Here is a 27,923-nt window from a genome sequence, read left to right on the forward strand (position 1 = left end):
TTAGGATATTTTAAATTTCTTAAAACTTTATTATTTTACATGCGATTCTGATGAAAATTGCAGCGTTTTGCTTGTTTGATTTTTGTCTATTGATTCAAATCAACATTTTCCTGGGGAGAACTTGTCCTTTAAAGAAAGATCTAGGATGTCTTACCGGCATCTCTTGCTACTGTCTCAATAGTATGTGATGTTTTCAGAGTAAATTCTGAAAGCCTTGAACATGAGGGAGCCTGGTTATAGCGCTAACATCATAGAAGGATGATCATGCAATCCCACAGCGTTGCTTGAAACTGTCTTTATTGTCTGTGGCGTTTTAGTAAATTCTGAATCTTGGACCACAATGAAGCCTGATTTGGCCCTCACATCACAGACATCACCTCAAAGAAGGATGACCTCAAAGATGTCTTACTTGTCTGTGCTGTTTGCGTGAATTGTAAAGCTTCGACCAAGTTGGAGCCTGCTCTGACCCTTACACAACAGACATCCTCTCAAAGAAGGACAATCTTGAAGGTGTTTCACATTATCGCTTGTATCTGTCTCCATTGTCTGTGACGTTTGAGTGAATTTTGGAAGCCTTCACCACGAAGGACCCCAATTAAGTGCTACTGTATTCTCAAAGAAAGCATCCCAAAGAAAGATGATATCTAAGAAGTGTCACTGCTTCTCTTTCAACTGTCTTCATCATCTGTAATGCTTGAGGGGATTCTGAAAACTTTTGACCACTTGGAGTCTGATTGAGTACTAACATCATAGACATCACCTCAAAGAAAAATGATATATATGATGTCTCACAGCTTCACTTGCATGTACATCTGCCACCATTGTCTTTGACCATTAATGAATTCTGAAGCATATCGCTCATGGCAGGGACTGATTTGGCCCAACCACTGTGGAGCATGACTTAAAATTAACATCAGAAACATTATCTCAAAGTAAGATGATATCTAAGATGTATCACAGCATCTCTTGCTACTTTCTCCAGTATCAGAGAGGTTGAGGGAATTCTGAATCTCTTCGTCTTCTTTGAGCAAGAGGAGCTTTGACATAGCAGTGAAAGCCTCGACCACGTTGGAGCCCGATTTAGCACTGACCTCATAGAAATCACAGTTATATGACTGGGGAGAGAAGGATATGCAGGGGGAAAAAGAGAGATTAAGTTTTGAAATATGTCATAAACAAATTTACCCAAATATCTGTAAAAATATTATAAAGGAAGTGATTTCATGGGAAAGCCTGTAAAATCTAGGTCAGTTGTGATAATATAGATCTAGACCTGGTTTATATAAATTTTGTGAAATCATGAAATTAAAGCTGAATAGGACCCCACTGGAGATCACAAACACAGATAAGTACATGTGGGGCAGTATATTATTATTGTATGGAACTCCCCCTTGACATTTTGATGGAATACCAGGCTTGTTTAGCAGTGACACATTTTCTATCAGAATCATATATTTTCGATTCATAAATATGTATAAATATAGTCAAATATTTGAGTGGTTTCTGCTTGAACTTGTTTTAGATTGTTTACACAAGTGGAATATTATTAAGTACTCTGAAATATCTGCTCTTACTTCCGAGAGTTTATGACCCACTTCTTCTTTGATCTGTCTATCCTCATTACAGTCACTCTTGTTGCCTAGCAACATCTTGACAACATGATCATCTGTCGTCTCCTGCAGAAACAAGATAAATCAAGGTTAATTTCTTTCTTATACCAATCTCAGTAGGCCTATACACTCCTTGGATCTCATGAATGAAAATCATAAATTTCACAAATGACCAAGTATCAGTTTGAAAAAAAAAAAAATTTGCATTTAGGACTTGATTTTGGAGAGGTTTTGAGATACAACTCTTTGGTTTCTTTCAATATCTCAACTAAGAGCTGTCAATTAGCAGGATTTTTAAGGGAAAGGTGACACTTAATACATTTTCCCCCTAGAAATAGGATTTTTATAAACTTGTAAGAATGATGATTTGGTATGTTTTTCATTTTTTTTTATAGAAAAATAGGATTTTAGGCTTGAAAGTACGATAAAGAGAAATAAAGAATAGGATTTATTTTCATAATTGCAGCTCTATAAACCATTTTTTTGTCAAAGCCCCATTACTTATTTAACCAAAATCTCCAATCGAGAGTCCCAATTTACCTCGACACTGGTCATCCAGTTTCTGACGTTGATGAAGGACGTTTCCGATGTGACATCATAGATGACAACGATGCCGTCAGCCTTCCTGAAGTAATGCCTTGTGATGGATCGGAATCTCTCCTGACCGGCCGTATCCCATAGCTGCATTGCTACGATGTTACCACAGACGGTCAGAGATTTTACTTGGAAGTCGACACCTGTCATGGTGAAGGGGTGAGGCAGAGAGATATATAAATCACGGGAAAAAGACGACTTTGGCAATGATGATGCTGGTGGTGACAATGGCAGTAGTGCTGCTGCTGATGGTGATGATAATAATTGTCGTGATGATGATGATGTTGTTAAGGATGGGGATGAAAACGATGATGATGTTGATGATGATGGCGATGACGATGATAATGACAGTGATTGGATGTCATCCAATATCACTTTAGAAACATACTGCACTAATGCACAGATTCCTACAAGCATTTCCATTAGCCCAAATTAACGATGTTCCTAAGTTTGAAGAATATAAACAGAATATTTGGAATATATATTTGAATTTCAAGCAAGGTTTTTGTTTGCCCTCCCCACTCCCATGCTTCATAAGCATTCTCATTTATGGTTGCACTGAATGAGTCTGTGGAGGAATCTGTACTGAACATATGAATGATGCTAGTATATCCCCCTCCCTGGTGGTCTGAAATACAGAGACAAGGCAAAAACGATTTTGTGTCTCCCCCACTTATGAAAATAACCAGAAATATCGTGATTTGCGAGGGCACGCAACAGAATTGTATCGAAACTTCATTGTGAAATGACTGGGATGGAATAACACTTGTCATAAGAGCCTTGCACGTAAACTTTAACGTTGACCTGAAAATAACCTTTGACCTTACCATGTGACCTCCGACTGCAGCATAACATGCAGGTCCCCCAAGTCCATCTACCATCCAAGTTTGGTTGAAAAGTGACTTACGGTTGCAGAGTTAGATGTCATAAGAGAGTCTTGCATGTAAACTTTAACGTTGACCTGAAAATGACCTTTGACTTTACCATGTGACCTCCAACTGCAGCATAACATGCAGGTCCCCCAAGTCCATCTACCATCCAAGTTTGGTTGAAAGGCGACTTACGGTTGCGGAGTTAGGTGTCATAAGAGAGTCTTGCATGTAAACTTTAACGTTGACCTGAAAATTACCTTTGACCTTACCATGTAACCTCTGACTGCAGCATAAATGCAGGTCCCCCAAGTCTATCTACCATCCAAGTTTGGTTGAAAAGTGAATAATGGTTGCAGAGTTAGGTGTCGTAAGAGAGTCTTGCATGTAAACTTTAACGTTGACCTGAAAATGACCTTTGACCATATCATGTGACCTTCGACTGCAGCATAACATGCAGGTCCCCCAAGTCCATCTACCATCCAAGTTTGGTTGAAAAGCGACTTACAGTTGCGGAGTTAGGTGTCAAAACAGAGTCTTGCATGTAAACTTTAATTTTAACCTGCATGTAAACTCTAATGTCGACCTGAAAATGACCTTTGACATTACCATGTGACCTCCCACTGCAGCATAACATGCAAGTCCCCCAAGTCCATCTACCATCCAAGTTTGGTTGAAAAGCGAGTTACGGTTGTGGAGTTATGTGTCATTAGGTTTGTGACGGACGGACGACAGATGACGGACAACATTTGGATCCCTAAGTCTCGCCTTCACCTCTGGTGGGCGAGACAAAAATAGAAGAGGTCCCAATATCAAACCATGATAAACACCATAATCATAAGCCCACCTATGGTTGCACTGAATGATTCTGTGAAGGAATCTGTACAGAATCTATGATAGATACTGCTCTTTCCTACTCCTTAGTGATCTCAAATGTAAAGTAAGAATGGTCCTAAAATTTAACCCTGAGAAATACCCTTAAAAAGTTTTCAAAGACCATGTGCTCACCTATGGTTGCACTAAGTGAGTCTGTAAAGGAATTTGTACAGAATCTATGAATGATGCTTGTCTCTCCTAACTTCTTAGCGATCTCAAATATAAAGTAAGAAGGAATGGTCCCAAAATAGAACCCTGAGGAACACCCTTTAAAAGCTTTCAAGGAGCATAAACTCACCATGGTCGCACTGAATGAAACTGTAAAGGGATCTGTACAGAATCTATGAATGATACTGGTCTTTCCTACCCCTTAGAGATCTCAAAGGTAAAGTAAGTTGTAATGGTCCTAAATTTGAACCCTGAGGAACACCCTTAAAAAGCTTCCGAAGAGCATAAACTCACCTATGGTTGCACTGAATGAGTCTGTAAAGGAATCTGTACAGAATCTATGAATGATGCTGGTCTTCCCTACTCCCGAATCTCCAACAAACACCACCTTGAAGAGTCTCTCCGGGGTTCGGTTAGCTGCAACAAGCTGTAGCTTACAATAAAAAATAAATTTGATAATAGTCATACTTTATCTGTTTTCTTTTAGTGTGTCTCTCTACCTATACATCTCCTTTGAGTTTTGTTCCCCATAAACCAACTGGCTAGTAAGGGTATAGCACACATTTCTATAGACCCAAACATACATGCTGGCTCACACTCCACCACTACATCTATATCAGATAAATTTCTTCTTCCAAAATTTGATGATTGGTAGAGAATTGATGGTTAAATTGCAGGAGTATCCAGGGACCTACCTTCTTTGCCTCTGCTGAGGCCTGATCAATGGGTGTATGGGCCCCTACAGGATCTGCCCTCTGTCCCTCGGGACTCATGCTAGGGGTAGAGCCGTTCTCTACAACACTGAAAGAAAACATATGACACATTACAGGAATGTTATTGTAGGGGTGTTGTAGCTAAAAGTCTGACTCTGAACCACAAGTTCCGGGATCAAATCCCACAATTACTATAGTATAAAACAAATAATGCACACAACTATTTTCTGTCTTTAACATAATACATTGTATTACACATACACTTGTTACCTTTGAGGGACTCCAGCACTTAGAAATCTTACAGAGTTGCATACACAGATAGTGTAATTTTCATTATTATCTGTACAATAACACGTTGGGCTTCAAGGAACTATTACACAAGAAGCCTTTATTACGACCAATTTGAATACAAAATATTGAAGACAAAGTAAACGATTGATACAGTACTTACGGTGCAGTCTTAGTTTCCCCAACTACTTGTCTATTATTAAAAGCCTTTCTCTTGTCACTCGCCGATGTCTTATCAACAGCTCTTGTCCTGACATCGCTGCTTTCAACGAGTTCATCCTCCTCCACCTCATCGTAGACAACCCTCTCCGGGTGCGACGTCAGACTCGTTGACAGTAACCCACTACTCTGCAGGAAGTCATCATCCACTTCGCACTCCCCATCGTCCATGAAGCTCTGGCTGAGCTGTAAGTGGTGGGCTAAGTCTCTTGAGAATGTCCTACCGTGAATACTTGATCGCTGTATGCTGTGACGGCTACTCCTACGACTAGATCTACCTCCGTCTAACGATGAACTACCTACATGCTCTCCGTCCCCCCTATCGTTGGGTAAGAACATGGGAAAAGAGAGTGACGAAACAGAATAAAAATTCAGCCATACATGATGATATAACATCTGTACTTGTCTCCCCCCGACAATATATAAGCACCCTTCATTTCCTTCTATATGTATGTACATATTCCCCAACTTCATATAACAAATCGTTTCTTCATATTTCTTTCTTTTCTTCCTAAAGATCAGGAAAGAATACTGCAGATGCTGAGAGCTTTTTATTTTTTTTTCTTCAATAGGACCATAGATGTTACTTTGCTAACTAAAACCACAACAACCATTCGTTTGTTAGTAAACCATAAAATTCCCAAAGCATTAAGTACTTTAAATTCAAATAACACAGCTAAGTGGTGAATTCTTATTTGCTGCGGTTTGCTGCGGTGGACTGCAAATCTAGTTACTCTATCAAATTTTGTGCGTATCTTTTCTTCAGATGAATATTCATTTCAAAATCTGTCATATGACTATAGAATCTACTTATCATCTACAAAACTATGCACTATCATAGAACTCTATAAAAGCTGTATCTATACAAGTTCATTGCACTAGCCGACTTTCAATTTAAAAACAAGCCTAATAAATCAAGCTACAGGGCTAAAATTACATACAACTCTGGGGAGTGTTTCATCAACATTTTCATCCGACAAGTAGTCAGATCTGACATCTTTCTCTGATGTTGATTGGCTGAAAGGTACTGTTACTATGGTAACTGTCGGATAAAATGGGACTTGTCGGATAAAACGTCCGACAAGTCCTTCCATGAAACGCTCCCCAGGACTAAACTATACAAATGGAAATAAAAAGACAAGAATCCCTTTACCAACTACTAATACTATTTGACTACGAGCACTACTACGTCTTCTATTAAAGTGGTTCTTAACCTACATGTGTATGTTGAGAGGGGAGGGGGGAGAGGGTATAAATGGATATACGGTAAATAGATGAAAGGTGTGTTCATGAGTGCACTGATGCTATATTCTGGAGAATTATATGTTTCTATGGTAAAAAGTACATTTTATTTAGCATTTGTAGAGAAAATGTTCCAACTGTGTTAGGTAACAGACATAAATTTATTTAAAAAAAATGCAATGTGTATAAAAATCTGTATATCAAATGTACTGTATAAACTGGACAAAATCTGCTGTAAATTTTCAATTGTGATCAGTCAAAATTATCTGTAGTCTGTTACATCACTGATCAATAACCAACAATGCATGATCTATGAAGGTTTAAATGGTGCTACAGTTAACACGGATAAGGCTTATTATACAATTCCCAAGAATGTTCTGTAATCTGACTGGTCAAAATTGGATCGCATGATATTCAGCAATATACAAATAATGCACGTAAGCGTGTGCATGCAGGGCCAAATAATGAACAAATGCGCGAGAACAGCCAATGGATATACCGCACCGAGGTCCGCAGGCCCGACTGCGGTATATCCATTTGAGAAGTCGAGCATAGAGTTCATTATTTAGGTCCTCTATGTGCACAAGAATCTGTGCATTGTTTGTTTTATACAACCTCCCCACCCCCAAGGTTACCGAGTTGCCCCAAATGCTATATTTGATCTAAATTCTAGATAATTCCAGACTTTGCACTATCCTGCACTCTGACGTCAGATCGCACGAGAATATTTACAGCAGTTTTTGTCAAGTTTGGGGTATTTACAGAGATCCTTCCCTAGTGATATAGTCCAGACTTTTCGCATTTACTACGGGGAAACTCTCAAAAGTTGGTGGACCAAAACAGCATTGGAATCTCTTGACTCTGGACAACGACATATTTGCAAAATTGCTCGTCCGGTGCAAATCTTCGAATGATCTGCTGTCCCAGTCCACCAACTTTCAACAAACGCCTCTCAGCTCTCCATTGTGATTTCAATTGCACTTTCAAAGAAATTGATACGTTGTAGTGTTACCCTGTCGTAAATGCGACAAGTCACTATAATTGGTTTGGGGGTGGCAGGTCGCGTGTGAGAGTGAGATGAGGTCAAAGGTTAAGAACCACTGCTGTACTACATGATAGTCACCTGAAATGTTTGATGGGCCGATGCAGGAAGGAGCATGGGTGGAGGGAAGGGAGGAATTATGATCCGATGGTGGATCCCTGGGATAGTAAGAAAGAAGATAGAGAGATAGAAGAGAAGGAAGGGAGCAAGAGAAAAGGAAATGGAGGAGAGGGAGAGATGATATACAGCAAGTGCAGTGATTGCACATGAGGAGGGTGCACAAGAGAAATGAAAGAAAGAAAGAAAGAGTGGGAGTAAGAACAAGAAAGAGATAGAGTGAAGAAAGATAGATGAACAAGAGAGATAAAGCAAGAGGGAAGGAAGAAACAAAATGGAAAAAAGGAAGGAACAAAGAATAAAGAGAGGAAAGAGGGATAGAATGATAGATAGATGAGCAGAAAGCCAGATTAAAAAAGATGAAGAAAAATCAAAGAACCAGGAAGAGAAAGAATAAGAAAAAGATTTTGTAGATGACAGACAAAAGAAACAAACATAAAGAGACAGGGTTTAAACCATCAAAATCCCACTACGACAGGTATTACATGCAACACTTCTGCTCAGAGAAAACAATTATAACCTACAATAGAAAAAAGGATATAATAGACTAATGAAGCACAAAGAAATTACTGCAATTATATATAAATAAGCCAATAATACCACAAAGTTTTGCTCTAAATGGTTGAAGGACATTGTAATCACTATTTCTACCAATGACAAAAAAGGGTCATAATTTTGTTATAATATATATGAAATTGGAATAGAAAGAACCAAGCCTAAGAAGAAATCGAAGGGATTTTTTTTTAGTATGTTATCTGATCCCAAAACAATCCATACACACTACAGACTTTTTTTTAGACTTTCAAGTCCCATGAAAACCCAAGCACAAAAGAAAGTCTATTCGTTTCTTCAGTCATTTCACACTATTCAAACTTCGCATGATGGCAAAGATTGTGCCCAAAAGAGGACAGAGTTAGTAGTTCCCTTGACAGAGCATGTAATATAAATTTTCAAGGAATAAGTGTTTCAAGTGTGAAATGCTCAAAATTCAGATTTGCTCTTTGAATTTCAAATGACTCAGCAGGTCTGATTTTCAGTATTGAATTCATATTTTTTCCAATATCATAGTTTGAGTATTGGATGCCTACAGCGTAGGGATAAAATCACACAAACATATGTGAAATGATCACAACACAATATAGATACATTATAAAGGGTTTGTGCAAGGAAACAAATATATGGAGAAATGAACTGGGGCCCGTTTCATAAAGGACTTGCAACTGTTGTAACTTTGCCATTATGGCAACTATCATGGTAACCTTGATTATGATTGGCTGCTGAGCCCTGTTACCATGGTAGTTGCCATAATGGCAAAGTTACAACAGTTGCAAATCCTTTATGAAACGGGCCCCAGAATGGATTCACACTTTAACATATATCATATGAGTATCACGAGGTCATATTTAGAGTGATTCCATACGTGTCGTACGGGACATTTTGACAACAATTTCTAGTCTCCTAGCTGATCGCTTGAGCAATAGAAAATTATGTTCTGTCAATAATGAAGTTATATTAGGCAATCATCTGAAAAACTGACTACCAACAAAAAATGTTGGATTATGGGTGAATTAAAGGTGGAAATGTTGTGCGTTGTACGTGACTCAGAAATGTCCTGTACGACACACAACATTTTTACCTTTAATTCACTCATGGACAACATATTTTTGTCGGTTGTCATTTTTTTCATATGGATTTCCAGTAGTACTTTATTGTAACCACAAAACTGAAGTTCTTCGTTTGTTTGGACACTAGGTTTAAAAATGTTACGAAAATGGCTGATTTTTCTAGCATGGAATCGCCATTTATTATCAAACTCTTGTCTTTCTGCATATTTTGAACCAAGGTTTCCCCAACTTAACTGTAAAATCACCATCCACGATCTAGGATGAACCTTTATTTTGAATATAGGCTAATATGCCCTTTGGCACATTGTCATAAACAGGTGGGTGTTTCATAAATCTGTTCATAAAGTGAAGAACGACTTTACGCATGACTGGAACATGTTCTTAGGTCATAACTCAATTACATAGGGATATCACCAAGCGCAAGAAGGGATCACCAGTCATGCGTAAAGTCATTCGTATGTTACGAGCAGCTTAATGAAACACCCACCCGATGCAATCAATATTAATTAATTGTAAGCTTTTGTAACGGGATTTGCCAAAGACTATAGTTATGACTAATTTTAAATTTGAATGTATGTTGCATGGGTCTACAACACTTGGAGATTTTTTTGTTTTAAATTTTCTACTATATCTACAACTGAAATACAACAAGATTCTGGTGCATATAATTTCCTGCTAAACTTTGCCATCTACCAAGGTCTTAAAAATAATTCTTTATTCTGAGCTTTTGAGCATCATTACCACAGTAGTTAATGTACCATTGGATGGCAAAGTAACAGTATACAAATAGTGAATAGGCATGAGTGCGATGGTGCGAGATTTTGCATGAGGTGAAAGAAAGATGCTCTATTCAACAAGGCGTTAGCCAAGTTGAATAGAGGGTTTCTTTCTTTCACCGAATGCGAAATCTCGCACCATTGCACGGATAAGAATATTTGCTATTTGTGTTGTACAATGCCTCGGAATCTAGCGAAAATATGAAAAAACAAGAGTTTTTCCCTCCAGTAATCTATGAAAAGGGAGCAAAAATATTGAAAGAGAAAATCAAAATCCCACAAGCGCACAAGACCTTGGACAGCATTGCGCATTTAGCCAGCGCAGCGGGCTGTACGCGCATTGTCAGCTGATTTAATCAATGAAATCGCATTGTGACGTCACCTCCTAAAGCCATGCAATGGTACATTTTGGATGGTACGTCTTGTGTGCAACAGTACGAATATGTAACATTCAGCCTCCCATTTGATCGCGTACAACAAGCTAAGAAGGCGTTGTACAATAAATTTTATTCACCAGGCCCAAGTAATATTTATCTCAGTGATCTATGATGATGACAGACATATGAGTGCAATGTTGCTGGTAGTATTTACTAACACTTACCCGATGACGCCTTCTTCAAAATAATTTGACATGACGGAGCCTTGCTTGACAAGGGTTTTCTTCTTTTCGTCTTCCGAGGGATCTGATAACTGATCAAATGAACGAATGAAAATTGAAAGAAGGAAAGATGAATGGAGGGATGAGAAAGAATGAATGAAAGAAGGAAGAAACAAAGGATAGAAAGATGAGAGGAAGGAAGGGGAGAAAAAATATGAAGAGAAGAAGAAATGAGGGAAAGAAGGAAAGAAAGGAAGACAGGAATGTGAGAGAAATGAAAAAGAGAAGGGGATAAACATAAAGAAAAGGAGAATGAAGAATGATATGAAGGAAAGGAGGGAGGAAGGAAGTACAGAAGAAGGTAAGAAAGAAGGAATATAGGAAGATTTGGACACAGGATGTACAGAGAAACACATTAAGGAAAATACAAAAGAAGATAGGAAGGGCATTTTCATTGTCGGTCAGCTGGCTAGATTACGTACATTACATCATGAATGCAAAACAATAATTATTCAATTAAAGCTGTATATCAATCAAATTAAAAGTATTCCCTAAAAGAGGGTGATATTCAAAATAATACTAGTCAAAATGAGGAACTTACTGATCTGCTCATCCTCATATCTCTGTCATCCTGAAGCTGTTGATTCATAGCCCTGGGTAGAGAGAAGAAAAAAGAAATAAAGGCCGATGAGGATATTATCACAAAGGGAACTGCAATTATACATCCAATATATTGCCAAATTGCCCATGAGTAACTCCCAACTGGGGCCGGTCTTACAAAGAGTTACGATCAATCCGATCAATTGCAACTATGGAAAGCCAGCAAATTCAACATAAAAAAAACGCATGCTTGTTCAAAAAAAGTCTAGATATGATTGCATATCCATGAATTAATTTCTTGACAATTGGGTGTGTTCTCCTTTGTTTACAAAGGACACTTTGCAAACTTCCTGTAGAAAAAATTATGACACTGATGGATTTCCATAAAGTTACAATTGATTGGATCAATTGTAACTCCTTGTAAGACGGGCCTGATCTATTGCTATTAGAGTTTTATGTTATATACCCCTCATTCACGTTTAATGCTATCAAATAAATCATTATTCACAAGTTCAATGTCATTAGCACGGTAGAGAGAAGAAAAAAAAATAAAGCCAGAAATCAATTAAAAAAAATTAACCATTACTTCCAGTTGCGTAACTAATCTAATCTAAAATCTATAATGAATTTGAACAAAATATAATTAAATGATCAAAATGTTCATATGCATGACTATAAAAAAAACAATATAAGAGATAATTCTGGGAGAAAATGTGTAACTGCTGAGAAATCAACAAGCATAGCATTCCTGGAGATCCCAATTTCAAAGTAATTTACTGGAGGGAAATTTTTTTCAATCTGCATTTTTTCACCCCAGAATCAGTCAATTTTCACGAGGTCTCCCTTACAATCAGGGAAATTTGGCAGCCCTGCATTCTAACTTGATGCCGTTTTTTCAGCAATAATTATACACTGTCCCACATGCTTATCTCTGTTAGCAATCTTCAGTGTGATCATTTTCAGCTTAGATGTCAATATTTCACAGAGTTAGGTTTATGTAAGAAAATCATATGTAGATCTACCATAATATAGTAAAATTTTACCTTGATTTTTCTCATGAAATTCTCTTGCGACATCTACATTCCTTTAGCTTTATTAAAGCATGTCTTAAACCTTTTAAAAGTAATGACATTTATCAAATTTAATACAATATATGACTTAAAGCTTGTGTATAGTTTTGGTAAATCCACCAAAATGCACCTATCACTATTCCAATTCATTGCTAGCTAATATGAATGGATATGCCCTATAACAGTTATGATGTGGAGGATATGAAATGAAAATGTGTTTTACAGGATAAATTTTGCGATTTTACATGGAAATTTAACTTGATCGGGTCACCCGATCAAATTAAAATATCTGTGTGTTTTTGTCTTTCAATTAAATCCTATTCCAGATCATGGAATGGGCTGAAACTTTCAAGATATGTTCTTTGTCTGTAACTTTTGGATATCTAATCACTAAATTTATAAGATAAGTGCTTGAATGCCCATTTTGTTAATTTAAAACAAGCATCGCCGAGAGAGGGCGCTATATATCCAAGATTTTAATATTTGAAATTTTCTCAGAGAAGTGCAGTTGGAAAAATATCTAACGGTCTCTACGCTTCAGTAAGACTGTCATATTAGATGGTATTCGATTATCAATCACATTATTGACCCTTTACCAAAGCTATACACAGGCTTTAATTTCAATTTTCAATTATTAATTTATTTTATATTCATTCATTAACTTAAAAAAAATGGGGAAAATGTATTATGTACTACACATATATGTTGGGTTCTAATTTCTATCCATTGTATATCAGTTTCTGCTCCTGTGGTAGTAATATTAGTTTCTACATGTACTTACTTTAATTTTTCCAACTGTACGAACAAGCTTTCTCTTTCTTGCATGATTCCTTGTGCAATCTTCACATTACTCCTGTTATAACATGAAAACAAAGAAAGACACAGATAGACAGATAGATAGATAGACAGACAAACAGACAGATAGATAGATAGAGAGAGAGAGAGAGAGAGGGAGAGAAAGAATATTATAAAACAATCGCATCCCATCCGTCGGTCTTGCCTGGATTGTGTTGTGCAATATAGCAGCAGTGCTGACTTTGTAATAAACAAAGATGGAATAATTTTACACAAACAAACCAAATCGTTTGATAATAAAATACCAAGTTTATTGACCTGCAATGACCTTTGACATTCCTCTAGTGACCTTAAACTGTATTCATCTAATTGCCAATACTTGATAATGGTTATACATGTATGTAAGTTTTATGTGATAAGAACTTTCTTGAAAATTCAAAATCATAACCATGGTTTATATTTCAATGATGATACCCCAAGGTCAAAGATCATGACCTTAGATGAACTTTGACCTTGGTCATGTGACCTGAAACTCGCACAAGATGGTCAGAGATACTTGATGCCCCTTATCATGAAATAGATCAATGTAATTTTGAAGGTAGGATGATATGTCAAAAAATTTCTTATTTAAAGTTAAGAGCAACTTTTAAGAATGACTGGTTAACCTTTTTATGCGCTAAATAATCACCAATAAACTTTTAACGGTGAATATCATTTATCACAAGATCACCAGTCGATCTTAAAGTCACTCTGAACTCATAAACAGCTTTACTGTTTGCATTACGAAACACGCAGTCCGCACTCTCAGGGGAGTTGAGTGATCACAAAAATAACAGCTGAAAAAGCTAATGAGTGCTGATGAAAAAGATGAAATTGAAAGAGCTCCCATACTTTTGTACAAATCAAAGCTAAAATAAGTTGAAATTAAGCTGCAAAGCTGAATATCAACGCCCCGCCCCTCAAAAAAAATAAGCTGAACTCCCACACCCCTGCCGTGTGCTTGACCTACATGTACATATCTGCAAAGTTCATTTCTAATCTGCATCATTAACTACACCATAGGTGTGACAGCGTCCTTGAATAGTTGCTCACATATGCAGGCTGAACCGAGCTCAGTAATCAATATAAATCATGCATCATCATCCCAGGAGCATTTCACGAAACACATAGGATTTGATTTTCATTGACAATTGTTATAAGCTACTGAAATCCTTGAATATGATTGGCTGAGAACAAATTAGGCAGTGGAAATCGCTGACAAGATGATTCATGAAACTTTCCCATGGATGATATCACTATGCAATACATGATAATGTGTGGGTTACAGCAGTGAAATTTTCTAGAAGAATAAGTTCTTTGTGTTAATAAATGTATATATCTATTTGTATGTAATAGAGACAAAGAGGTAATGCATTGCAGTTCTAGCAAAGTTTATTTCTAGGTATTCCCAAAATTTTCAATGCAAACCTTACGACTTCATCAGGGATACAAATATATACATGTATATATATATATCGGGAATGCGAAACAAATTCACGAGTAATGCAGTTTTTGCAATGCCAACAATTAAGTTCTTTTATTCACACTCCAAATTTTCGGTAAACCTCTACTCGTGAATTTGTTTCGCATTCCTGATGTCTTAATATTGCCAATACGTGGAAAACCAAGATGCTCATACAAGGACTCAATGCAGCTAATCTCCACGCCTATCGTGTTTGTGAGCGATTGTATACCAAACTTGCACACGTGAGATCGGACATATTCTTTCTTTCGGCAGCGAAGAAACATGATGTGGTCCCCAAAGGATTCCGAATAAAAAATCCGATGAAATCTACTTTCAACTCTGACAAAGCTCGCCTTTTATGCCTGAGAACTTCAGAACGCCTCCGCAATATGTGCCTAAGAGAAGCATACCACCAACAGAGGAACATTACTGGTGCCCTTCGACAGAGAAAACAAGAGCTTGTCAATACAATTTAATCGGACGAAGCCGTTGAACAACAAGCTGTTTTCCAACATCTCGAAAGACAATTCACTGCTACGTCGAACCACTGCATGCAACTACAAAAAACGCAAGCTAAGTGGCCTATTGAAAGATTCCACCCATCGCCTGGTAGATGATACACCGTCGTGTAGTAACATTACGAGTACTACCACGAAAAGAAACGTAGTCAACCTATCCAGCAATCACCTATCCCCGTCAGAGGAAAAGACCCTCAACTTCGGCCTGTCTTTCTGCCCTCCACAACGGCTCGATAAGTTACGTCTTTGCCAGGACACCGTGGCATTCAACAGACGTGTGAAGCTCCGGGAATACTTTGCTGACAAAGATGAACCTGGTGATGCCCCTCCTCCTCAGGCTGCTAAGACCAAGCCACCGTCGCTGACGAGACCAAAATGGGCCCCGCCAGCGGGAAGGAACTTACACATTGACAACTTCACCTCAGCGGTCGAGGGAAACCTTGACAACTTTCTCAGGGACGTCAAATAGAATCCACCTAGTCATGCAGAGAAGGTACAGAAGAAAGCCATCAAATCACTGAGGGACAACACCAACATCGTCATCAAGCCGGCAGACAAAGGTGGGGCGGTGGTGATCCAGGACGCCGATGATTACATCTCCGAGGCCCAACGGCAGATCACTGACGAGGCATTCTATTCTCCGTTGATAGAAGACCCCACAGAGGATTACCAACAACAAGCCCTACAATGTGTGGAAAACCTCAAAACTGTTAGTGACTTAAGTAGTACGCTGGTGCCCAATAACCCTAGGGTGAGTAAATTTTATCTGCTACCCAAAATTCACAAATTACCTCAGTTGGTTAAGAGCATCTGTGGAAGCGACGAGTCTGATGTATAAAAATATATATACACACATGTATATCTATATATAATAATAATAATAATAGCTGTATTTATAAAGCGCTTTTTGCCAGAGGATACAAAGCACTGCTATTATTACCCCGGCTTAAGCTCGAGCTACCATCACCGGCGGTCAGTTCATGCAAGGAATTACTCCTGCCGGGTACCCATTCACCTCACCTGGGTCGAGTGCAGCACAGTGTGGATAAATTTCTTGCTGAAGGAAAATACGCCATGGCTACGATTCGAACACATGACCCTCTGTTTCAAAGGCGAGAGTCAGAACCAGTAGACCACGACGCACCCACAATATACATGGTGTACCATGAAATTGTTTACACTGATTCATTCTTCACCATGGAAACCTTCAGCAAATTCCTGATAGGCAAAAACTGATGAGGTCATGATCACAAAAGGAACTTTATAATCCAATATATCGCCAATATTGCCCATGAGGTAACTCTGAGCTGGTCTATTGCTAAGCTTTATGTTATATACCGCTCATTCACTATAATGCTATCAAATTCACTATTATTCATAAGTTCAATGTCATTAGCTACAATACCTGCACTATTAATCTGCAACGATACGCATGAAAGCATTTATTACTTAAATCCAATGATGAGAACAAGGACGATATATATTAATTTGCTTTTGCATATTCAGTGTGATTTTCTCAATAAAGTGTAAGGTATTTTTTGCTATTGCACATTGAGTGTGATTTTCTTATGAGTGTCATATTGTAGCACTATACTAAAATGAGTGTAATTCATTTAAATTTCAATATTAATATGTTTAGAGGGTTTTTTGTTATAAGGGATTCAATATTTTTTTTCATTATTTCAATATTCTAATATGAATGCATTCTATCAATACCACATGATTAATTTCAGACAATCCATTCTGTTATTATGACTATATTAACTTCTCCTTAGATTTTTGTATAGTAATATTTCAACTCTGGAAAATCATTTCAATTGTAATTAAATTATTCGTAACATCTGAAATTTTAATTTCTAATGATGATCTATTTTTCTATTTTTAATTTATTTTGTATTGCTGTTTTCAAGCTTTTAATTTGGTCTTTGCCCACCTTTAATATCATGAGCTTTTATAAACATTTTTGTCATTTTAATGTCATTTTATCAATTCTATTTGCTGTATTGTGTAATGATATACATGTACATCATTTTTACTTTGTAAATATGATATAATGAGTCTTCAGACTTTTGTCATGTAACCAGTCACAATAAAACCAGAATTAAAATCAGAATTGAAATAGAGAGTGTGATTTCACTCAAAGTAGTGAAATATTATTTGTCACTGCACACCAAGGCTGGTTAATTAAAGGTATTGTTTAACTTTGTGAGCAGCTGATTTAAAAAATTCTCAAACCATGATGAAACATGTGTACAAGTGCATGTATTAGAACTAATAAACCATGAAAACAACCATTATTGAGAATGAAAAGCTAAAACTACAAGGCAAACCCAAATTTTGTAAATAGGCATCTTATAGACACCTAAATAGTACACATGAGTGTATGGGATGAAATTAAGATGGTGTTTCCGGTCACTTTATATTTCAATTTTTGAAGCACTAAATAATTATTTTCGAACGCAATTTTTTCTGGGCTTCATTTTTGTAACATATCACAGACACAGGTGACAAGTGTGACCTTCTAGCTAATATCTTTTAAAAGTCAAACCAATGTTAACCAATCACTTTAATATTAAAGTTACTATGGTCTGCTTTGTTACTTACTTGACCCTTTCTCTCTTGTCTTTCAGGTGTTTCTCTGTCATTTCTTTGAGGTAGGTCTTAGATTCAACGAGCTCAGTTTGAGACGAATCAAGCTTCTGAGATAAATGCTCATTTTGCTGAAAAAACATGAAAAACAAAGGTTTGTACATGATGTGTGACTAATTTGTAAAAAAAAAATTCAACAAAGTTACAAATAATAATCACATTACAATCATGTGAGTTTCTAATTTTCAACAATTTTCCACATATATATGAAGATCATCTTTAATGTATATACTTTGTGATATCATGGATATGGAAATAAATGAAATGAAATGTATACTTGACAGAGCAAATTTGGTAATATCATCATAGAACAGAGAGAATATGAAAAAAATTTAAAAAGATATATATATTTATGATTGAAAAAATTTAGCAGAATGTAAGACACTAAAAAAAGCAAAAAAAAAATTAGCAAAACCAAAAGCAAAACAACAAACTGCATAGACCTACATGTACCTTAACATGAATCTATTTTGTCTAACAAGATATTCTTAATGGCTGGAATCAGAACTGATAATGTACAATTATGGATAACAAAGAAAACAGCTTTGCTGATTCGATTGTTTCTTCTATCATGTGTACATGTAAATATGTTTAAAAAATAAATAAACAAATAAACAAAGAATAAATACTTACCGCTTGAAGAGATTCATTTTCTTCTTTGATCTCTGTCTCAGTCAGACTCAGTTCATAAAGCTTCTGCTCCAACTATATTCAACAAAGAAATACAAATTATGTAACTGAAATCAGTAAATTACACACAAGAGTGAATATGCTTCAAAATATTGGCTTTACCATTTTGAGGACTGAATTACTTCAGTGTTTGGCTAAATCGGCAAATGTAACCCCCATCCTCAAATTGGCAAGAATCTCACCTTGGATATCAATAAAGTATACAGCAGAGTATAAACCCTATCAAATAGGACAATCAGTTCGATTTTCAATTGCCTGTGATTAAGTTGTCTATTAAAGGCATATCAAAGTTCTATGCCACACTGTTATAACTGCACAGGTTCAAATTCCACTATTGACTGCTAATATCAATAATACTTATTTCATGATTTTACATGTCATTGATAACAAACAAGCGTTTTTATTCCATTGAAATTAGACAAGAAAATAATTATTTTGACAATAAAAAAAAGGAACTTGACAAAATATCCATTTGGTCTAGTAGATTTAATGGGGAAGTTCACCCTGTTGTTAAACTAGCAGAAAAAAAAATATTGCCGAAGGTTTGAGAAAAAAATCATCAAAGAATTAAAAAGTTACTAGAATTTTAATTATTTGATTTAAGAAGTCATATGCGAGCAGCATTCCTACATAGCGAATGGTAAAAAATAAATGAATTTTAATTTTCTCAGAAAATTAGAAAAGGTTTTTACTGTACCTTTCGTATATCAATAGACAAATCATTTTACACCCAATCATGAATAGAAAACAAAATTAAGTCATCAGGAACCATACAAAATTTGAAATTCACGCATTTTATATTACATAACATAATGGGGCATCTGCTCGTTTATGACATCACAAATACAAAACTTTGAATTCTAATAAGTTTCTTAATCTTTAACAGATTTTCCTCAAACCTTCAGCAATAATTTTAATTATTTTTTCTGCTATTTTTACAACAAACTTTTCTTCAGGGTGAACTTCCCCTGTAATGGCTGCTGAGCATATCATCAAATCTGGTGGGTGTTTCGTAAGTTAAGAGCAACTGGTGATCCTTTCTTGTGGTAAATGGTATACACCAAAATGTTCATTGGCAATGGATATAGCGCGTTAGAAAGGTTCACCCGTCACTCTTAACCTACAACACCTTTTTGAAACACCCCTGGCCTAGTTTTTGAACCAATCACCAGTTCAGATTATTTTTGAATGGATATAGTAATTGAGGACTGTATAATTTACCTCAGCTTGTTTGTTGAGTAATGCGTTCAGTTGATCATCTTTGTTTTTCATATCATGTTCCAGCTGCTCTCGAATCCTCTTTTCCTTCTCCTTTTCCTATTAGATGGATGGATAGATGGGTAGATAGAGAGATGGATGAACAGAGATAGGATTGGTGGATTAATACATGTACATGTAGATGAAGGGATGGATGAATAAAAAGATGGAAGGAGAGACAAATGAACAGATAGAGGAAAGAGTTCCATACGCACCCCCACCTCAAATAACAAAAGATTGTTGAGACTTCCGCAGAGATGCCAAGTTCAAAGACCAGATATGCGTGAGGCTTTCTGTAAATCTGAGTGAGATCACAGACATTGTGTACAATGTATATGGGGATAGGCTGTGATAGTTGCGTGAGAAAGAGATTTGAGGGGATGAACAAGAGTCCAAAATGCTTGGTAGCTCTGCTTCCGGTTCATTCACTTTCACTTCAGATTTTTCTATCATTTTTTTTACTGTTGCTTTATGTAGTCGAACTCACCTCATTTTATCTTCAGTCAAGACCTTTCCCGCTATGCTAGCGAGAAGTGCTGATACCGGAAGGGGTATGTTAACGATTATCAGCCAATATTTCAACTAGTCTTGACTCACAGACCCTTTACTGACTAAATAAACAGAGGTCTATGGACAATTACACGCACTAGATCCTGCTTGAAATTTGATGGAATAAAGCCATATTTTGGTACGTATTTACACTCCCCCATCATATATGTTCTATATTAGGGCTAGATATATTATTCTAAACCTTCTCCTTGTTTTTATTTTCAATTTTAGTGGGGGTGCATATGGAACTCTTACCAAGATAGATTGCTGGATCAATTAATATACACATACAGACACATAAATTGATTGATGGATGAATAAACAAAAAAATAGATAGCACGGGCACTCTGATCAGGGGCTCAAGGATTCAAGGAATTCCTTCCTACTGGATACCCATTACAACACCTGGATGGGGAGTTGCAAATGTAGATAAATACCTTGCCAAAGGACGCGGGTGCTGTGGTGGGATTTGAACCCTGGACCTTGTGATTCCATGTCAGGAAATTTATCCACTGAGCCCAAATACCTCTTCAATACAGATCTTTCAATGTGGCGTGTATTATAAATAGATTTTAAAAAATACCTCTGAAATGATCTTTTCCTTTTCCATTCTAATCTGTCTCTCCATCTCCTCATATAGATGCTTGATGTCCTGCTGATGTATGGTGTCTCGGCTGTCAAAATAAAAAGGAAAAACAAGGTGAATTTGACTTCCAGAGCACTTGTGGTGGCCATGTATACATGTACCTGGGGCCTTCCAAAGAAGAACTGAAATACTTCGACTAGTGTATGCAACAAGGCAGGATTGTCACTATGTCGGTGCATGAATTAGTTAGGTCCCTCAGAGAGACCTTAAGCCGTCGGTCCTCTGGTTGCTTGCTTACAAGCATTTATGCTTTATTAGCAATCAGGTAAAACATCACTACCATTTTACCAATTATCTTTTGTAGGGCATATACAGTATGAAGCCTCCAAGTTCTAGACTATACCCCAACATTCAAACTTAATTGATCTAATATCATAGAATACCACTGAGGATGCTTACATGTACATTGGAGAAACAAGCATAACTCTAACAAAGAAGTAATGAACACTTGACATGCAAATGAAAATTGCCCTCTTCAGACTACATGTATATGATACAAAATAAGCACTTTGGTGTAAAGTAAAGTGTAACAGTCAAGCCTTCAAGGGAACAAAAGAGAGCACTCAGATTAAAGCAACCCATCCAATTCACTACTTGAATGTGTCCTCAACATTATAGGGTTATTTCCCTTATTGTTGACTCTGAAAGCAATTTTGGTCACAGAGAGGGTTTCCTTTTTTCAAAGTCTATGAAAGAGGATTAATTCAATACTGAACAAGGAGTACGGAAATCCAATGCTATCTAAACTACTCGTACGGTCCAATGGTCTAGATGTATCCTAAAATGGTCTTTTGTGTACAACTTGTCGTTCTCTTGGAATTAGTTGGGTATCAATTTTCTTTGTCATCATGGATCATAATAATAATAACATATCATTATTGTCATCATCATCATCATCATCATCATTACCATCATCATTACCATTACCACCACAACCATCGTCATCACCATCATCATCATCATCATTTACATCATCATCATCACCATCATCATCATCATCACCATCATTACCTTTACCACCACAACCATCGTCATCACCACCATCATCATCATCATCACCATCATCATCATCATCACCATCATTATCATCCACACCATCATCATCATCCTCATCATCATCCTCATTATCATCACCATCATCGTCATCATCATCGTCGTCGTTGTCATCATCATCATCACCACCACCACCATCATAATCACCCTCAACATTATAGGGTTATTTCCCTTATTGATGACTCTGAAAGCAATTTTGGTCAGAGAGGATTTCCTTTTTTCAAAGTCTATAAAAGAGGATTAATTCAATACTGAGCAAAGAGTATGGAAACCCAATGCCATCTAAACTACATGTACTTGTACGGTCCAATGGTCTAGATGTGTCCTAAAATGGTCTTTTGTGTACAACTTTTCGTTCTCTTGGAATTAGTTGGGTATTAATTTTCTTTCTCATCATGGATCATAATAATAATAACATACATGTACCATTAGTGTCATCATCACCATACTCATCATCATTACCATTACCACCACAACCATCGTCATCACCATCATCATCATCATCATCATTATCCTCATCATTATCATCATCATCATCATCATCATCATCATCATCATCATCATCATCATCCACACCACCATCCACCCCAATCGGCTGACAAAAAAAAAAACAGGGAAAAGGAGAAAAAGAGGGAGAAAGGAAGAGAAGCGTAGTGGGAAAGAAGACATAATTGTATATTATAATGTTATATTATATCATAATTATGTTATGTTATATTACATAAGAAACACTTTTTTTTCATAACTTTTATGAAAAATAATTTGCATAGGGCCTATGTCTTCATTGTTCCTGGTGCTCGCATTGTCTGTTTATCGAGATATATATTTCGTTTTATACTAAAACCCCGGCTAAAACCTCCCGTTTTCAAGTCAATATACACCAAACTGCCAAATATATTTCCTCGCACTTCGAGTTATTATTGTTTTATGTACAATAGTATGCTTCTTTTTCATGACTACTTAAAGTGATTGTCCCATTTTAAGGTCTTATATAAAACATTTCCTGTCCGTGCTGACGCTTGCTGTAGTGGATTGGTGAAATATGTCTGCTCTCCTAGAATCAGTCCTAAAATGTCCCTTTTTTGATCTCAATATCAAAAATTTCATTTGGTTAGTGAACTTTGTATGGTCTCCGTGAATTCCTACAAACAGCAAGCCTTAACATGCCCCTCTTCAGGTCTGAATTTCCTGAATTTTCAGCTCGCGCTTTGCGCTCGCAAGATTTGACTAGTGTGATGGGTATGTTAATCATGATTACAAGTGCTTTATGTGCATGTTTAGATGTAATTCTAACAAAATCAGCAAGCGCTTATTGACACTCGCATTAGATGACTATGGTGAGATGTGTATACTCTAAATGGATTCCTTAAATATAGTCCTTAAAATCTTCCTGTTTGGAGGGTCAATATTTACAAAAATTTCAGCTCGCGCTTCGTGCTCGCAATATTTAGCGAGACAGGTATGTATCATGATTACAAAAGATTGATCATAATGTCCCTTTTTAGGTCTGAATATCAAAAATTTTAAGCTCGCGCTTCGTGCTCATATTATTTGACCAGTGAGATAATATCCGTTTTATGGCACTGTCCTTAAAATGTCTCTATTAGGTCAGTATACCTGGCAACTGGGCGCGCTTCGCGCGCTCACTTAGGTGACTCAATATTTTTGCTGGTGCCCCCCCCCCCAATGCCGTGACCCACGGTACGCCACTGATCATCATCATCATCACCACCATCATCTTCATCATCCATACCTTTTTAATGCATTCTCCAGCTCTCCAGTATTGAGTTGTGCAGTCCTCATATCCATGCACACATGTTGTATGAAGTCCTCAAAGTTTGTCAGAAGACTTGGTTCATCCTGATGAAGTTTCTTCCAAAGATCCTTGACCGCCTCATGTCTGGAAGAAAATAAAAGCATTCCCAAAGGCAGATATGTTGGGGGACAAACAATGAATATTCAGTGCATCAAACCATCATAAATCATTGTTTATATAGTCTCGAGTCTAATGCACTGGCCTCCCATTGTTACTGTCACATTATTTGAGACCATTTAAAGCAATTATATGTAACTAATAAAAATGTCCAGCTAATGGACTGCAATTAGATTTTATGAAAAAAAATGTGATACACAGACTGCAGAGATTATCTAAGGGAGGGAGGGGGGATGGGAGCTGACTATCCCCCCCATCACAATTAGACGGTAATTTCTATGTTTACTAGGATTCGGTAATTGAAACACTCTGAATTCTGGTGATCAGGGCTTGGCGTTTGCATCCCTGCTCTCAGAAATGATCTGTCCTCGAATTTACTGAATTAGGTCAAGCACTCAATTGCTATTTTTGCTAATTACAGAGAACCGTCCCTGGTGACCAATTCTTTGATTCTTGGTGGCGAGTCACTATCAAGTAGTTAAAGGAAAATGAAACCTTTGGAATAAGACAGCTTTTGCGAAAACAGAAAAAAATAAAGAAACAGATCAACGAAAGTGTGATAAAAATTGAAGAAATAATAAGAAATTTGCAAGCATTTGAAGTTTAGGTCATTATTGCAATGTAGATCCTCCCATTGGCAATGCGACACATATGATGTCACTTGTGAACAACTTTGCCATTACTTTTATATTTCACTTAAATTGCCCTCTTTATCACATCTATCAGTAGATCATGTATTATTTCTATATGAGGGCATGTCATACAGATTTTCAAATACAAAATGGAAAATAGTTTGTATCACCATAAGAGTAAAAAGAGAATTTTGGGTGTATTTTTTAGTCCATCAGAGAGTTGTTCACATGTGACATCACACATCTTTGTTGCATTGCCAATTGGAGGATTTCCATAGCATTAGTGATCACAATATTCAAATGCTCATATTTTTCTCACTATTTGTCTGATTTTTCTCAAACTTTCATTGATCTTATTCTTTGATTTTTCTGTTTCCACACAAGCCCACTTGTTCCAAAGGTTTTATTCCCCTTTTAACGGGTTAACACTTACTCAGCAATGACCCCCGAAGCACCAATACTTTCCATCGCGTGTTTGAAATCTCTCTCAAGCTCATCATGATCACGATCCTCAGTGTATAACACTCCATCATCCCTCTCATTATGATCAGCTGGGGCCGGGTTTAGACCAAGAAATCCACCTAGAAGACGAAGATGAAGGATGATATCATTAATAGGGAGCTATTCATCATTCAATATGGTTCTCATCATTGTCAGTAATTTAGTGGGTATGTGCCACGGAGGGGATCCCCATTTTTACACTCAAATTTCCGTTCCAAGGCATAGTATTTTTGTCTCATTGAGAAAAAGAACAAACCAACCGACCATCGCATCTGCGCTAGCGTACCCGGCGCCCGTGCCGCCAGGCTAGCTGCATGTACATGTACATGTACATATGCCTGTTCAATAGGTATGAATACGCAATCACACGCAGGCGACCCATTCCAAGGACCCCCGTTTTCACAAACATTTGTCGTTCCGAAGCCGTTCAAAAGACCCTCCGTTTTACAATAAGCCTGCTCCAAGGCCCCCGTTTTTGTCTCGCCCGCAGCACATACCCACTACTTTTTTTATTGAGTGCCCCCCCCTATCTAACAATTTCATTAACATACTCATGTATTTCATCATTATCACCATAGTACAATTTCTTCATCATGATTCAAACAAAATACCAGAGCTTTAATGATCATTGATATAACATGTATTCACTTACCAATATCATCGCTTTTATTATCTTCATCATCATCGCTAGTACCATCAGGATCATCATCTTCAACATCATTGTCACGATCATCAACATCGTCCTCACCACCTATTATCATCTATACATGTATCTTAATCATCACCATCACAATCACCACAGGGTGCTACATAACCATTTGGGCAAGTACATTTTTAAAAAGTTGGAATATACTTGCCCAAAAATCTATTTCACTTGCCCAAAAAAATTCTTGAAAAAAAAAGTTTAACCTCTTCAAAAGAAACTTGAAATTTTATATAAAACCGTTGATCTTTTTCTCTCTTTTGACATGAACTGATCTACCTTGTTATTGAATTTCTTTTTCCAAAGCGATTTTATCTTGCCTGCCATGACCAAAATTAGGGTCAACATCAAATCGACCCTAATTTTGGTAATTCTACTGTGAGAATTTTGCTTTATACTGTGTGAATTTTGCTTGCCCAATTCTGGCAAGTGGTTTTGGTTTTTACTTGGGCGCGTCGTGATCTAGTGGTTCTGACTGTCGCCTTTCAAGCAGAGGGTCGTGGGTTCGAATCCTAGCCATGGCGTGTTTTCCTTCAGCAAGAAATTTATCCACACTGTACTGCACTCGACCCAGGTGAGGTAAATAAGTACCCGGCAGGATCAATTCCTTGAATGCACCAAGCGCCTTTAGCAGCTGAAGCTACATGTACAGCTGGGGTATTTATAGTGCGCCACTGAATAGGCAACTAGATACATCGGCGCCTCATATTATTATTACTTCAAAACACTTGCCTGACTCTAATTTTTACTTGCCCCGGTCAATCGGGCAAGTGCTTATGTAGCACCCTGTCACCATGACACCATCTATTATCATCTCTACCTTCATCATCACATTCACCATTGTCTTCATCACCACCACCATCTTAATCATCATCGTCATTACCACCATCATCATCTTCATCCTACCACTCACCAAATCCTTCCGTAAACTCCTCCAGTGTCAAGTATCCATTCTTATCGTCATCCAGCGAATCAAAGACCTCCTCTAGCTGGTCCGGCAGAAGAGGGAGCTCATCAACGAGACGCTGCATATCACGTTTACTCACGAATCCCTTCTCCTCCACATCGCACACCATGAAGAGCTCCCTCGCTTTCTGTTCTACAATGGTTTTGATGTCATCGTGAGAGGGGAACGACTCCCCGCTAGCCAGGTCTTCATCGTAGTCTCCCATCTTTCTGGAATACAGAGTCTGTTTGTTCAAATATTTGTTTCAGTGTCATGCATACAGCACACGTACAGCAACATGTGTCAGCCGACTTTTCGATGGAGTTTTTGAAGCTCAACGTAATCCCATCACAGATGTACATGTATGATTCTTTTAGTGTTGAATTCCTTTTTACAAATCATGCATTTTCAAACTGTTAAATGATAAAATCGCGATGTAAATTGTAGCAAACTTATGTCGAAGGATATAGATGTTTCCGTAAATATTATCACATTTAATTCATAATTACATTATTTGATATGGAAGATGATGATTTCTATTATTGTATTGCACAAATTTGTTATTCTAATATATTCTCTGTATGGTTCATATAACTTTTCTTTCCTGAAAAAGGCACTTGTATCCACAATAGATTGATGGAAGATTGATTGTACACATATGCATCCAAATGTTGGCAAGAGGAATAACTTTATTTCTTGAAGAACTGGATATGGAATGGCGTTTCCCGTTCTTGAAAAACAGTCTGATATGAAAGACTAGTGTCACTATATCCGCTGGCAGTACACATCGGTTGGGTTCACGGAATAGGTCCACAGATGTTAATCAAAGATGGCATAAAATATATATCAATCAAACATGTTCATCTCCATCGTCACTTTAAACCGGGCAAGATCGCAAAATGATGATGTATTAAAACAAAGTAGAATGTCACAACCGATGTCAGGGACTCGCTTTTTTCAGAGAAGGGGAATCCCAAATGCAGTGGTCCAACTGCTTACCTGCTATTAGACTGTACCTGTAAGGGGAGTCCTGGTGGCACTTTCATACGATGATACAGTTTGCATTCCACTTCTAAGGCACTAGTCATAATTATGAATAATACATCAATTTCTGACTATTGAAAGCTGTATGATGGAAGG

At 37.2% G+C, this 27,923-nt stretch overlaps 1 protein-coding gene across 1 annotated transcript; it reads right to left on the minus strand.

Annotated features, from left to right (window-relative positions):
• Positions 1 to 60: 60 nt before the first annotated feature.
• On the minus strand, positions 61 to 27,644 carry LOC121419825 (EF-hand calcium-binding domain-containing protein 4B-like). The gene is made up of 16 exons (XM_041614291.1): positions 26,751 to 27,644; positions 25,067 to 25,214; positions 23,822 to 23,968; positions 20,953 to 21,043; positions 19,785 to 19,880; positions 18,507 to 18,578; positions 17,829 to 17,944; positions 13,189 to 13,260; positions 11,339 to 11,390; positions 10,741 to 10,829; positions 5,282 to 5,656; positions 4,813 to 4,918; positions 4,412 to 4,544; positions 2,151 to 2,347; positions 1,575 to 1,676; positions 61 to 1,115 (listed from the first exon to the last, which is right to left on the minus strand). The coding sequence occupies exons 1-16, from the start codon at positions 27,007 to 27,009 to the stop codon at positions 945 to 947; spliced, it is 2,226 nt and encodes a 741-aa protein (XP_041470225.1). The 5' UTR covers positions 27,010 to 27,644; the 3' UTR covers positions 61 to 944.
• Positions 27,645 to 27,923: the final 279 nt, after the last annotated feature.

The sequence above is a fragment of the Lytechinus variegatus genome, chromosome 8 (assembly GCF_018143015.1).
Source record: "Lytechinus variegatus isolate NC3 chromosome 8, Lvar_3.0, whole genome shotgun sequence".
Lineage (NCBI taxonomy): Eukaryota > Metazoa > Echinodermata > Echinoidea > Temnopleuroida > Toxopneustidae > Lytechinus > Lytechinus variegatus.

What these genes read in the sequence shown, in the direction of transcription:
- LOC121419825 (XM_041614291.1), bottom strand. Translation starts at nt 27,009, where the DNA reads ATGGGAGACTACGATGAAGACCTGGCTAGCGGGGAGTCGTTCCCCTCT. An exon ending in CCTCAGCAGAGGCAAAGAAG is followed by an intron (nt 4,545 to 4,812) that starts GTAGGTCCCTGG and finishes TGTAAGCTACAG; the next exon opens with CTTGTTGCAGCTAACCGAAC. An exon ending in TGGGTCATAAACTCTCGGAA is followed by an intron (nt 1,116 to 1,574) that starts GTAAGAGCAGAT and finishes TTCTCTCCCCAG; the next exon opens with TCATATAACTGTGATTTCTA.